The 12,239-nt window shown below is 56.0% G+C and overlaps 1 protein-coding gene across 1 annotated transcript; it reads left to right on the plus strand.

Annotated features, from left to right (window-relative positions):
• The first annotated feature begins 1 nt into the window (after window position 1).
• WDR54 (WD repeat domain 54) lies at window positions 2-12,002 on the plus strand. Its single transcript, XM_053402272.1, has 10 exons — window positions 2-52; window positions 3,774-4,014; window positions 5,535-5,597; window positions 5,766-5,832; window positions 7,033-7,089; window positions 7,827-7,954; window positions 8,667-8,767; window positions 9,127-9,289; window positions 9,923-9,997; window positions 11,276-12,002. Exons 2-10 carry the CDS (start codon window positions 3,790-3,792, stop codon window positions 11,405-11,407), a joined length of 1,011 nt encoding a protein of 336 aa, XP_053258247.1. The 5' UTR covers window positions 2-52; window positions 3,774-3,789; the 3' UTR covers window positions 11,408-12,002.
• The last annotated feature ends 237 nt before the right edge of the window (window positions 12,003-12,239 follow it).

A 12,239-nucleotide genomic window follows, 5' to 3' on the forward strand; every position in this document is an offset into this window, starting at 1 on the left:
TCCATGACAGCGGGGCAAGCGGGCCGGAGGAGCAGCGGCGGAGAAGGCGGCGGGTGAGGCGGGCCGGGGAGGGGGCGGCGGGGGCCGGGAAGAGACGGGACCCCGCCTCGCCCCCCCCCCCGAGCGGGGGAGCGCGCGCATGCGCCTGCGCGGCGGGGACTGGGCCGCCTCGCCGGTGGGCGGGGCCTCCGCACGCCCCGCCCCTGTTCGTGAACCTGGCCCTGAGGAGCTAGATGTCGGCGTGCGGGGAGGGAGGCAGGGAGCGGAGGCTCCTGGGGAAGAGGGAGGCCGCCTTTCTCCCCCCAGCACAACCCCCCCCCCGCGAGGGAGGCCGGCAGAGAGGCAGCGACGCCCCCTCTGCGAGGGGAATTTGAACCCTGGTCTCTCTCCGACAGGGACGCGCGTGGTGCTGTGGGTTAAACCACAGAGCCTAGGACTTGCCGATCGGAAGGTCGGCGGTTTGAATCCCCGCGACGGGGTGAGCTCCTGTTGCTCGGTCCCAGCTCCTGCCAACCTAGTAGTTCGAAAGCACCTCAAAGTGCAAGTAGATAAATAGGTACCGCTCCAGCGGGAAGGGAAACGGCGTTTCTGTGCACTGCTCTGGTTTCCATCACAGTGTTCCGTTGCACCAGAAGCAGTTTAGCCATCTTCTTCTTCTTTGGCAATCACTTGTAGCCGAGTAAGATTGTATTCCATAAACACGGTTTGAACAATGAATCCGTAAGTGACTCTGGATCCCAATTCTGGAGCCGCACTTCCTTCCACAGTCGGGACATTGGTTTCTGGGTGCCACACTGGCCACATGACCCGGAAAGCTGTCTGTGGACAGACGCTGGCTCCCTCAGCCTGAAAGCGAGATGAGTGCTGCAACCCTATAGTCGTCATCATTTTATTTGTATGCCTTTGACTGGACTTAATATCCAGGGGGGCTTTACTGCGTTCCTCTATAATAGAGGAACGCAGGTGGCGCTGTGGTCTAAACCAGAGCCTAGGGCTTGCCAGTCAGAAGGTCGGCAGTTCGAATCCCCATGACAGGGTGAGCTCCCGTTGCTCGGTCCCTGCTCCTGCCAACCTAGCAGTTCAAAAGCACACCAAAAATGCAAGTAGATAAATAGGTACCACTCCAGCAGGAAGGTAAATGGCGTTTCCGTGCACTGCTCTGGTTCGCCAGAAGCGGCTTAGTCCTGCTGGCCACATGACCCGGAAGTTGTACACCGGCTCCCTCGGCCAGGAAAGCGAGATGAGCGCCACAACCCCAGAGTTGGCCACGACTGGACCTAATGGTCAGGGGTCCCTTTACCTTACTTTTTCCGACACGCCAACCCCGACACCCCACGAGCTCTTGGCCCAACCTCAGTCAGGCACCGGCAAGAGCAGCTCCCGGAGCATAGCTGTCAACTTTTCCCTTTTCTTGTGAGGAATCCAATTCGGAATAAGGGAATTTCCTTTAAGAAAAGGAAAACATTGACAGCTATGTACTGAAGGGCCAAAGGGGGCCCGGAGGGAATTGCCAGCAGGAGCCCCTAGCCCATCTGTCTCTCTAGTGGCTGGAAGTGTTCCTGAGGGATGCTCAGGGTGCCAGACCCAGGTTCAAATCCTCCCTCGGGCATGGCTTTTGGTGGGCAGCCCTTGAGCCAGCCCCACGCTCTCTGCCTCGCCTCCCTTCGCGGGGTTGCTGCGGAAACACAACAGGGAAGGGGAAGAACTGTGCATGCGACCTTGAGCCCCCTGCCAGCCAGCTGGTGCAGAGGGACTTTCTGGCGGATCAGGCCCTGCTTAGTTAGGGCAGGGAGGGGGCAGAGGGAGCCAGCTGGGTTTCTGCAGCTGATGAAGCCACAGGAAGGCTCCCGCCCACCATGCCTGGCTCTGGGCTTGCGTGCAGCTGAGGCTGAGCCAAAAACGGGCAACGGATCCTGAGGGACGAAGTGCAGGGCACCCAGAGTCCTGGCCTGCTCCCTCCCTCCCTCCTCATACGTGCCTGCAGGCATTCATTTTCGTTAATGCATGCATATTTAAAACAAAACCAGTGAAGAATCTTGTGCATGTCTAGCAGAGGGTTCTGTCTTGGGCCCGGTCTTATTCAACATCATTATCAACGACTTGGATGATGGACTCAAGGGCATCCTGATCAAATTTGCAGATGACACCAAACTGGGAGGGGTGGCTAACACCCCAGAGGACAGGATCACACTTCAAAACGACCTTGACAGATTGGAGAACTGGGCCAAAACAAACAGGATGAACTTTAACAGGGAGAAATGTAAAGTATTGCACTTGGGCAAAAAAAATGAGAGGCACAAATACAAGATGGGGGACACCTGGCTTGAGAGCAGTACATGTGAAAAGGATCTAGGAGTCTTGGTTGACCACAAACTTGACATGAGCCAACAGTGTGACGCGGCAGCTAAAAAAGCCAATGCAATTCTGGGCTGCATCAATAGGAGTATAGCATCTAGATCAAGGGAAGTAATAGTGCCACTGTATTCTGCTCTGGTCAGACCTCACCTGGAGTACTGTGTCCAGTTCTGGGCACCACAGTTCAAGAAGGACACTGACAAACTGGAACGTGTCCAGATGAGGGCAACCAAAATGGTCAAAGGCCTGGAAACGATGCCTTATGAGGAACGGCTAAGGGAGCTGGGCATGTTTAGCCTGGAGAAGAGGAGCTTAAGGGGTGACATGATAGCCATGTTCAAATATATAAAAGGATGTCACATAGAGGAGGGAGAAAGGTTGTTTTCTGCTGCTCCAGAGAAGCGGACACGGAGCAATGGATCCAAACTACAAGAAAGAAGATTCCACCTAAACATTAGGAAGAACTTCCTGACAGTAAGAGCTGTTCGACAGTGGAATTTGCTGCCAAGGAGTGTGGTGGAGTCTCCTTCTTTGGAGGTCTTTAAGCAGAGGCTTGACAACCATATGTCAGGAGTGCTCTGATGGTGTTTCCTGCTTGGCAGGGGGTTGGACTCGATGGCCCTTGTGGTCTCTTCCAACTCTATGATTCTATGATTTATTATGGTGTCATCGTTTGTGGATCATGAATTCAGCACCTAACGCTTGATGTGTAATTCTGATGCCACATGTGAGTGTGAAAGGCTTGGGGAGGAAACGTTGGAGTTAAATGGCAGTGAACTGGAAATTGTAACTGCCTGATATTTCTGTTGGAGCTTAAGTGTATGCAAAAGAAGCACAGGGACGCTTTGCCTGGAAGGAAGTCACAAAGATGATGATGATGATGATGAAGATGATGATAATAATTTATTTATACCCCGCCCATCTGGCTGGGTTTCCCCAGCCACTCTGAGCAGCTCCCAACAGAATATTAAAAACAGAATAAAACATCAAACATTTAAAAAATGGGGCCAGGGCACCTCCCAGCAGCCTCAGGGGCCAAGGTGAAAATTCCGAATGGTGCAGAAGATGTCAGAAGCAATCCTGGCGGCTCAGGTAGTCGTGGTGGTCCAGGGCTGCAGAACCTGTGGAGGACTCCTTGGACCTTCATAGAACTGTAGAGTTGGAAGGGAACCCAGGGGCCATCTAGTCCAACCCCCTGCAACGCAGGAATCTCAGCTGAAGAATCCATCATAGGTGGATGCCCTTCATGGCTGAACTGCAGTTCCCATCATCCCTGACCATTGGCTGCACTGGCTGGGCCTGATGGGAGTTGTAGTCCAGTCCTGGAGGCCAGTACTTCGACCTCGCTCTCAAGCTGTGCTGCTGCCTGTCTCGGGTGCCTTCCTCTGCCTCTTGGCCTCATGCCCCTTCTCTCCCCCGTCTCCCCCAAGCAGGATGTACCGAAAGGAGAAGAGCATTTTGCTGAAGGACAGCAGCCTGGCGCTGTACAACAACATGAGCGTCTTGCCCCTCCCGGCCAAGCAGCTCACCTACTTTGCCAGCGTGCACGGCACCACCGTCAACATGGTGAGCGCCTCCGACGACGGCCTCAGCTTCTCCCACCGCCAGCTGCAGGCCAAGGAGGGCAGCCTGGGCGTCGGGGCCTCCATCATCACCCAGGTAACGGGGCTGGCAGGAGGGAGGGAGGGAGGGGGGAGGAGAGCCCGTTCCCAGCTCCCTGCCCAATCAATGCCCCACAGGGCAGCTGCTCTTCTGCTGTCACTGAGAAGCCAATATCGGCACCCTGAGGCGTCAACATTGGCCAGCCCAGAACATGCTGATCGAAAGGGCGATTGGAACAGGCTGGGGCAGAGAGGAGTCTGCCTGGCCAGAAATGCAGGGCTTTATTTATATTTATTTTAATTGTTTCTATTTTATTAACGTATAAAACATATGTACATATAAAACACATACATATACATTTACACAGTACACGTAGACAACACACTACCTTATTTTCATAACATAAAACATACCTACATTACTGTACATATCAACATACCTACACACCTACCCCACACAGACACCCACCAGGTGACTTGACTTCCAGCCGTTCTTGTTACGCTACTTTATTTTTCCAACTAGCTTAAACACATTTCATTATATCGTTAATCTCTTCTTCTGTCTTAACTTTACTCTCACTCTAATCATTTTCTGGATTCACTCAGTATCTGTCAGAAATTCTACTTTCTCCACATAAATTTTGAAGTATTCCTTAAAGATAGCCCACTCATTCACTTTTTGGACCATATCTCCTCTTATCTTCCCTGTTATTTCGGCAATATGGAAGTAGTCCATCATTTTAGATAACCAGTCTGTTTTAGTTGGGACGCTGCTGCGTTTCCAGTTTTTGGCAATCAACAACCTTGCAGGGCTTTATTTAAACTCAGCCCCAGATCTTTCTATCAAGAGCCCCAGTCCAGAATGCACAAACGGAACAGCAGTGCCTCTGAGACCGTGCAGAATGCCTTCCCTTCACTGCTGAGCCAGTCGCTGGCACCTTTCCAGGCCTGCTTTGGCTCTGCGGTGGGGCTTGTGGGCGTGGTGGCGTCTCAGGCAGCCTCAGTGGTTCTCCTTGCCTTGCTGCCCACAGGCGTAGAATCAGAGAACTGTAGCAGTGAAAGGGACCCCATGGAGTCATCTAGTCCAGCCCCCTGCAATACAGGAATCACAACAAAAAGATCCCTGACCAATGGTCATCCAACTGCTCTGCTTAAACGCCTCCAAGAAAGGAGAGTCCAGCAGCTTCCACTGTTGAACGGCCCTTGCCACCAGCAAGTTGGGGAGCAGAGTCCTCCTCTGTCCCTCGCGGACCTAGTGTCCTTGCAGTCCAGCTTTTGCAGAGCAGGCTGGCACTTCCCTCACCCCTGACAGGTGACGGAGGCCGAGGAAGTCCACAGAAGACCAGAGCTTGGGAGAGGAGAAAGTCTCTTTGGCCCCCAGGTGGACAGCTCAGTGCTGGGCCAGGTGATGGCTGCCTTTGCTCCAGAGGGAGGGAAGAGTTGGAAGGCACTTGCACATGCTCTGAAGCATTGCCTTCCTCATTCATCTCTGTGCTTTCCTCTGTGGCCACGGGGAAGAGGGCAGGGGGCACAGAAGGGCGTCTTCCTGCTTGCTCTATTTGCACCCTTGTCTTCCAGGCTGCCTGGTGTGTCCTCCCTTCCAGGGTCCTCTTGGTTCTGACTTCACAGAAGGGGATCCAGGTGAGAAACGGAGCCGGGGGCCACGGAAACCTCTGCCCTAGAAAGGCCCCAAGCCGGTGACTTTCCAGACCCCGTCTCCTGGGATGTGGACTGTCCCCTGGGAACCGCCTGCTGGATCCTCCAGCGCCTCTCACCTGCCTCTCTCTGCTCTTTCCCCCTTCCTCCAAGATGTACGAGTCGGACGGGTCCATCATGGTCTACTGGCATGCCCTGGAGGGCTTGGAGTCACCTCCAGGTACCCTTTCTATTCCTGGCAGGAGGATCTCTTGGAGGGAGGGAAGGGCACCTGCTTTCAAGTGCAAAAGGGGGGTGGCCATGTTTCAAATAGTGAAAATTCATTGTGCTTTCCTATCTCGAGCCGCAGCAATAGCAGGTGCCACCTTTTTTGTCCAAGACAGGAGATATTCCCCTCCCTTTAAAAAAAAAATACATTTCAACAATAAGTACAAGTTCTCTTAGTCCTGTGGAACATGCCGCCACTAGAGATTCAGTGGGCGCCTTCTGTTGAAAGCCTTTCTATTTTGCCAGGCTTAAAAGGGGGTAAAGGGACCCCTGACCATTAGGTCCAGTCGTGACCAACTCTGGGGTTGCGGTGCTCATCTCGCCTTATTGGCCAGCGTACAGCTTCCAAATCATGTGGCCAGCATGACTAAGCCGCTTCTGGCGAACGAGAGCTGTGCACGGAAACGCCGTTTACCTTCCCGCCGGAGTGGTACCTATTTATCTACTTGCACTTTGACGTGCTTTCGAACTGCTAGGTTGGCAGGAGCAGGGACCGAGCAACGGGAGCTCACCCCGTCGTTATGCAGTCCATTAAGAAGTACATCTTTCCACAATGCTCTGTTGATGTTTGTTTTTAATTTATTTTTGCTTTTAACTTGTTTTTAACTTTTTATTAATCTATTGCTCGTTTCATGTAAGCCACTGTGAAATAATTTTATGATGCAGCAGTATATAAATACTTCTATAGACAAAAAAACCAAACATCACATTTCCAAAAGCAGATCTATAAAACACCCACTTTTCTTAACTACTGGAGACCAGTTACCATTGGGGCAGATTTGTAGTTTGGAATCCTCCTGTCTCCGATTCCTTAGGCCCCTTCTCTTTCCCTCTAGTCCTGATGTCTTCTCTGAAGTTGTGTCTCAGCAGCTCTGAGAAGAAGCAGAGAGTGGACTAGAAGAAGCAGAGGCCTCGGAGCTGAACCTTTTAGAAGCCCACCTCTTTTCTGAATTTGCATGGATTCCTCCTGCTGGGGATGTGGCCTTGCACACCTCCAAACCCGTGAGGGGCGAGTAGCAAGGCACCTCCCTGGCACATGCCTCCTGACCGTTTGGAGGGATGCACTTCCACGCCCAGGGAGCTCTGGGGCAAAGACCCCCAGCCAGCCCTGGGCCTCTGCGGCCGCCTGATCTCTGCATTCTCTCCTTTCCAGGGAAGGCTGTGTTTGCTCGTGGGATCGCGGCAACCGGGCAGCGCTTCGTTTGCGTAGGTGAGGAAGCAGGAAGGAAACGTGGGGTGGGGAGGTCAGGGGAGGAGAGCCGAGCAGAGTCAAAGGCACTGCTGGGGGGGGGGGCACCCCATTGCTGTGGGTGAGAGTAGTCGACCCCCTGAGGACGTGCCATGCCTGAAGCCTCACTTTGCTGTGTCAGTGGCAGCAGCTGCAGAAGGGATTGGCGCCATGGTTGAATTTCGCGGAGACGCGTTTGCCCAGGGGTCGGCAACCTAAGGCCCATGGGCCACAAGCAGCCCATGGGGGTCGTTTAACTGGCCCACGAGCTGCCCCCAAACTGAGCTGCCCACTCAGCGAGTCCCTGCGCACTGCACTAAACCGGCATGGCACAAGGACTCGCTTCCACGGCACCGGAAATCGCGTCTGCGCAGATGCAGACACCAGAAATCGCGATCCAGTCCATGGAGGGATCTCCGCTGGAGTGAACCGGCCCAGGCGAGGTGGGCCTTGCTGACCCCTGCGTTTGGCAGTGGGAATGGAAAGCTAGTGGCTTCTTTGCGGAGTTAGCCAGGATCGCCATCTAACTCCAGAGGACTTGTTTGCCCTGCACGAAGGCCGATTCCCCTGGGAGAGGGCTGCAAGGAGGGTTGGTGCGGAACGGGCTGCCCCGGTGAGCTCGCCTGGGCAGGTGGGAGGCTGCTCCTTCGCAGGTGAGGTGAGACCAGCCCACCTGGGGCTGCTGCTTCAGAACCCCCTTGCCTGCCTTCCCTCTGCAGGGACGTCCCTGGGGTCGGTCCTCGTCTTCGACGTCCCCGCCAAAGGCACCAACATCACGCTGAGCGAAGTCCTCGAGAAGCACTGCGACTCCATCACCGACATTGCCGCCGAGCTGTGCGAACAGCCGGTAAGGAGGAGCTGGGAGCCGCCGGGTGGATGCCGCTCCCACAGGGCCCCCAAAGCCCCCTGCTCGGGGGAGCTGCTGCTGCTTCGCCTGGACATGGTCTCGCCTCGCCTCAGGTGCTGCTATCGCCATGGGCTCATTGGGAAGCCAGTGGAGTCCCATTTTGGCCCCAGGCGCTTTGCACCCAGTTCCTTTGGCCTGAGTTAAAAGCTGGCTTGTTTCCAGATCCAGCTGCGCTGCTTTGGTGCTCCCGCAGAGTGTGCCTGGGTTAGGGGGTGCTTCAGTTGGCACTGCCAACCCCTCTCCCCAGTCTGGCAAGGCCTGGTGTGAAGTCTGCACAGCTGGCTTTCCAGGCTCACCGCGGGGGCACCCTAGGAGGAGGGTCATCGCAGGGTGCTTCTGTGGCAACCCAAGAGATCATTGCCCAAGGCACGGGTTCCCCAAAGGTCATCTAGTCCAACCCCCTGCAAGGCAGGAATCTCAGCTAAAGCATCCCTGGCAGGGGGCCATGCCATGTTGTGACAGAAGTCCTGCAAACTTTTAACACGGAGCAAGCATTACCCTCAGCAGCGCCTGGCGCCCAGCTATGCGCTTGCCTTCCTGCCTAGAGCAGCAGCGACTGTTCTGCATCTCCTCCTTGTGGGCTTTGCCCGGGTGCGTTGCTGCCAAGCGTCGTGGGGGCAGTGAGCTGATTCTGCCCTTTCTCCTGCTGCAGGAAGGCGTGCCTGATTTGGTGACGGCCGATGACTCTGGAGCCTTGTGCGTCTGGTTTTCCGGAGAGAAGTTCACGCTGGCCAACAAGATCCCGGCTTCTGAGTAAGCGCAGAAAGAGAGGGGCCTGCTCTGGGTACAAGGATTTGGCCCTCCTGAAAGCAGTCAGCCCCGAGAGAGATGGAAACAAAGCCTTGACCACTCTGGCCATGAGGGGGGGTGGCTAATGGCCCTGAACCCAGCCCTGCCCCACTCCAGGGCCTGAGCAGAAGCAGGCTGGCCCCAGCCTCCCCCAGTGGTCTGCCTTGCTCCAACCAGGCACCTTTCCCAGTCCTGTCCAGAGGTGCCCCTGGGGGTCAAGCCTGGGGCCCCCTGCATGTCCAACAGTTGCTCTTGCCCCCCCCCCCGAGCAGCAGCCTTCCCCCTGGCACAGGAGCCTCACCCAATCCCCACCCCACGCCCAGGTGCACCTGCTCCTCCGTCAAGCTGTGGAACGGCATCATCGCGGCTGGTTACGGCAACGGGCACATTCGCCTGTATGAGGCAGCAAGCGGGATCCTGCGAGCGGAAGTCCGCGCTCACGCCCGCTGGATCTATGCCCTGGACCTGGCGCCCCTCTCGGGGAAGGTGGGTCTGTCCTGCATTTGAGGAAGTCGGGGTTTCTCAGGAGAGGGGAATGGTGGGGCAGGGCAGAGCCTCGCGGGTGCAGTAGACCGGGCAGAGTGAGCCAGGCTCCATGGCATGCAAAAGGCGTCCTGACATGCCAGGTTTGGGCAGGAGTGAGCCTGCACCAGTGGAACTCCTTGCCACGGGATATAGCAAAGACTTAACAGTTCAGTGGCTTAATGAGGGATCTGTACGACCTGTGCCAAGGGGCTAGGAGCTCTGGTGGCAAAATTTCAGAGAGAGCCTCTCTCCAGCGCTGCTCCCACCAGGAGGTGCCTGCTTGCCTGCTCTTGGCTGGGCTTCTGCTCCCTCTGCCTGGCACCGGCTGCCCTTTGCACACGCTCTCGGTCACTCCTAAGGGAGCTTTCCCTCCCCCCAGGAGAGCTGCCCCAGGCCCAAGCCAGGGGGGTGTTATTGGGTTGTTGTTTATATTTTGATTATATATATATATAGAGAGAGAGAGAGGTTTTTTATGTTGATCTTCTCTGTGAACCGCCCTGAGACCTCCAGGTATAGGGTGGTATATAAGTTCAAAAAAACAGTACTAAATGAAGGGAGGCCCCAGCCCCACTGATGACTCCTCTCCCCACACAGCTCCTGTCAGCAGCGGAGGACTCTTTTGTGCAAGTCTGGAAACTGAGCCCCAGCCCTGACTCTGAGGGCATTGAGGTGAGGCCGGCTTGCCTGGTTGGGTGGCCCTCTGCCATGGATGCTTTAGCCAAGATTCCTGCATTTCAGGGGGTTGGACTAGATGACCCTTGGCTCCCTTCCAGCTCTTTAGATTCCTCCAGGCACTTCTGCCAGGCATCCCTAGCCTCCTCCCAGGGGCACACACCCCACACTCCGCCCTGGCCATGGGCCCCATTTGCCCCCTGGATTGTGTTCAGGGGGGACTCTCCTCCACTGGATGTGGGGCTCGTCCATGCAACCCGCTTCCTCCTCCCGGGCCTGTGAGTTGGAGCTTGGCGGAAACAGGAGCGCCCACACTGACGGTGGGGGGCTGGGGAGGGGGGCTGGCACTGTTCCCAAGCAGAGTTGCAGACTTTTCTGACAAACCTTAGAAAGAGGGATAGAAGCCCTGTGGCTGAATTGGGCCAGCGGTTCTGCCTCTGTGTTCTCACAGAATCATAACCTTGTAGAGTTGGAAGGGACCCCCCAGGGCCATCTAGTCCAACCCCCTGCCAGCCAGGAACATTCCCCTCCTAGGAACACAGGAAGTTGCCAGCCTATCAGTCTACCATCCACAGCTGTCAACCTCCCCTTTCTTTGCGGGAAATTCCCTTATTCCAGTGCAGTTTCCCGCTGCTATCCCAGATTGTTAGAAATCCCGTAGACTGTCCCCGGGACAGGTGAGGCTGCTGATCCCTTATTTTTGAGGCTGCTGATCCCTTATTTTCAAATCTGAAAGTTGACAGCTGTGCTATACCATCCCTAGTGCTGTCAACACTGGCTTGCAGCAGCCCTTTAGGCTTTCAGTCAAGGTCCCCTTCCAAGCCTGCCTGCGAGATGCCATTCGAGACTGAATCGGAGACCTTCTACCATGCAGAACAGTCTCTCTGCCCCTGAGCTTTAGCCCTTCCCATGGCAGCCCAACATCCCCCCCCAAAAAAAATATAACATGGTGCTTCCTCCCCAATCCGTTTCCAAACGAACTGCACAGCCTTGAAGCAACATCCTCGTTTGCTTTAAGCTGAGCAGCAGGTCTAGAGGGCAGAGGACGGAGGCTGCGGGAGCCCAGGGCCTCCCAAGGGCAGCGGGGCAGGAGGAGGAGGATGAAAGGGATTTGGGTGGCTTATTCCCCCCCCCCCCCCGCCGGTGCCAAAGTCAGAAGCGGAAGAGTTGCAGCAAGCCCGCTGCTCTCTTCCTGGCCCTGCCAGAGATTGGGGGTCAGGGAGTTCCTCTACGGTGGACACCCAGAATGACATGGTGCCCCCCATCTCTCCCCAGATTCAGCACTGCCACGTGGAATGCGTGACGGACACCATGATCTGCGGCGCCCGCTTTTGCAACCCCGAGGGCAGTGCCTTTGCGGTCACCGGCTTTGAGCTCAGCGAGATAATCCACTATGTCCTGGCGTAGCCCTTCCTGGCCGCAGGAGAGGGGACCATCTGGAGGCAGGCCTGGAGGGGGGGGCAGATAAAACAGAGGCTCTCTGGGCATCCTGCAGAGGGGGCTCAGGGAACAGGCATCAGGGGCCCAACTTGTCTTCCCCTTTTAGGGCCACAGCCCCCAAAACACTCCCTTCCACTGTCTGCACTCCAGGCAAGGCAGGGAGCACAAATCCTCATGTGACACCCCCCATCATTGCTCTCAACGCCATGCTATTCAAAGCCCCAAGGAACTGCTGTCTCTGCCTCGCCCCCCCCCCAGCAGACTACTTACTCTGGCTCCAGAACCAGGGACACCACCGTCCTTGCCCAGTGGATGGGGGAGAAGAGGCAAGAATATTTCCCAGGGCCCTCACACTCACAGACCCAAAGAACTTGGGGGGGGGGCTGGAGAGAGAAGAAACTGCCCAGGCACTGAGAAATGGGTGCAAGCTGGAAAAATGATTGCGTCCCCCACCTGCCCCCCATATCTTAGTAATGTCTCCTCCTCCTCCTATTAGAAAGGCCCTTGTCAAGGGTGGTGCTTGGCCCCAACCAGGCTGATAAAAGTTGGCAGCTCTCTCTGATGGCTCCCATTGCCCAGACCCAGGGAGTGCTGGGATCCAGGCTGAAGTGGCGCGTGGCCTGGAGGGGGCACAATTCTGCAAGGACGGCCAGTTGCAGGCCTGCCCGCACCCCCCAGGCCTGGCCCTCCTACAGCTTCTCTCCCAGATACAAAGGGCCCAGTGTTGGTGGGAGACCCTGGCCTCGCAACCCGCCCAGCAGCCGCCTCTTGCTTGGGGTGGGGTGGGGGCACTAGTTTT

This window comes from Podarcis raffonei, chromosome 9 (assembly GCF_027172205.1).
Source record: "Podarcis raffonei isolate rPodRaf1 chromosome 9, rPodRaf1.pri, whole genome shotgun sequence".
Classification (NCBI taxonomy): domain Eukaryota; kingdom Metazoa; phylum Chordata; class Lepidosauria; order Squamata; family Lacertidae; genus Podarcis; species Podarcis raffonei.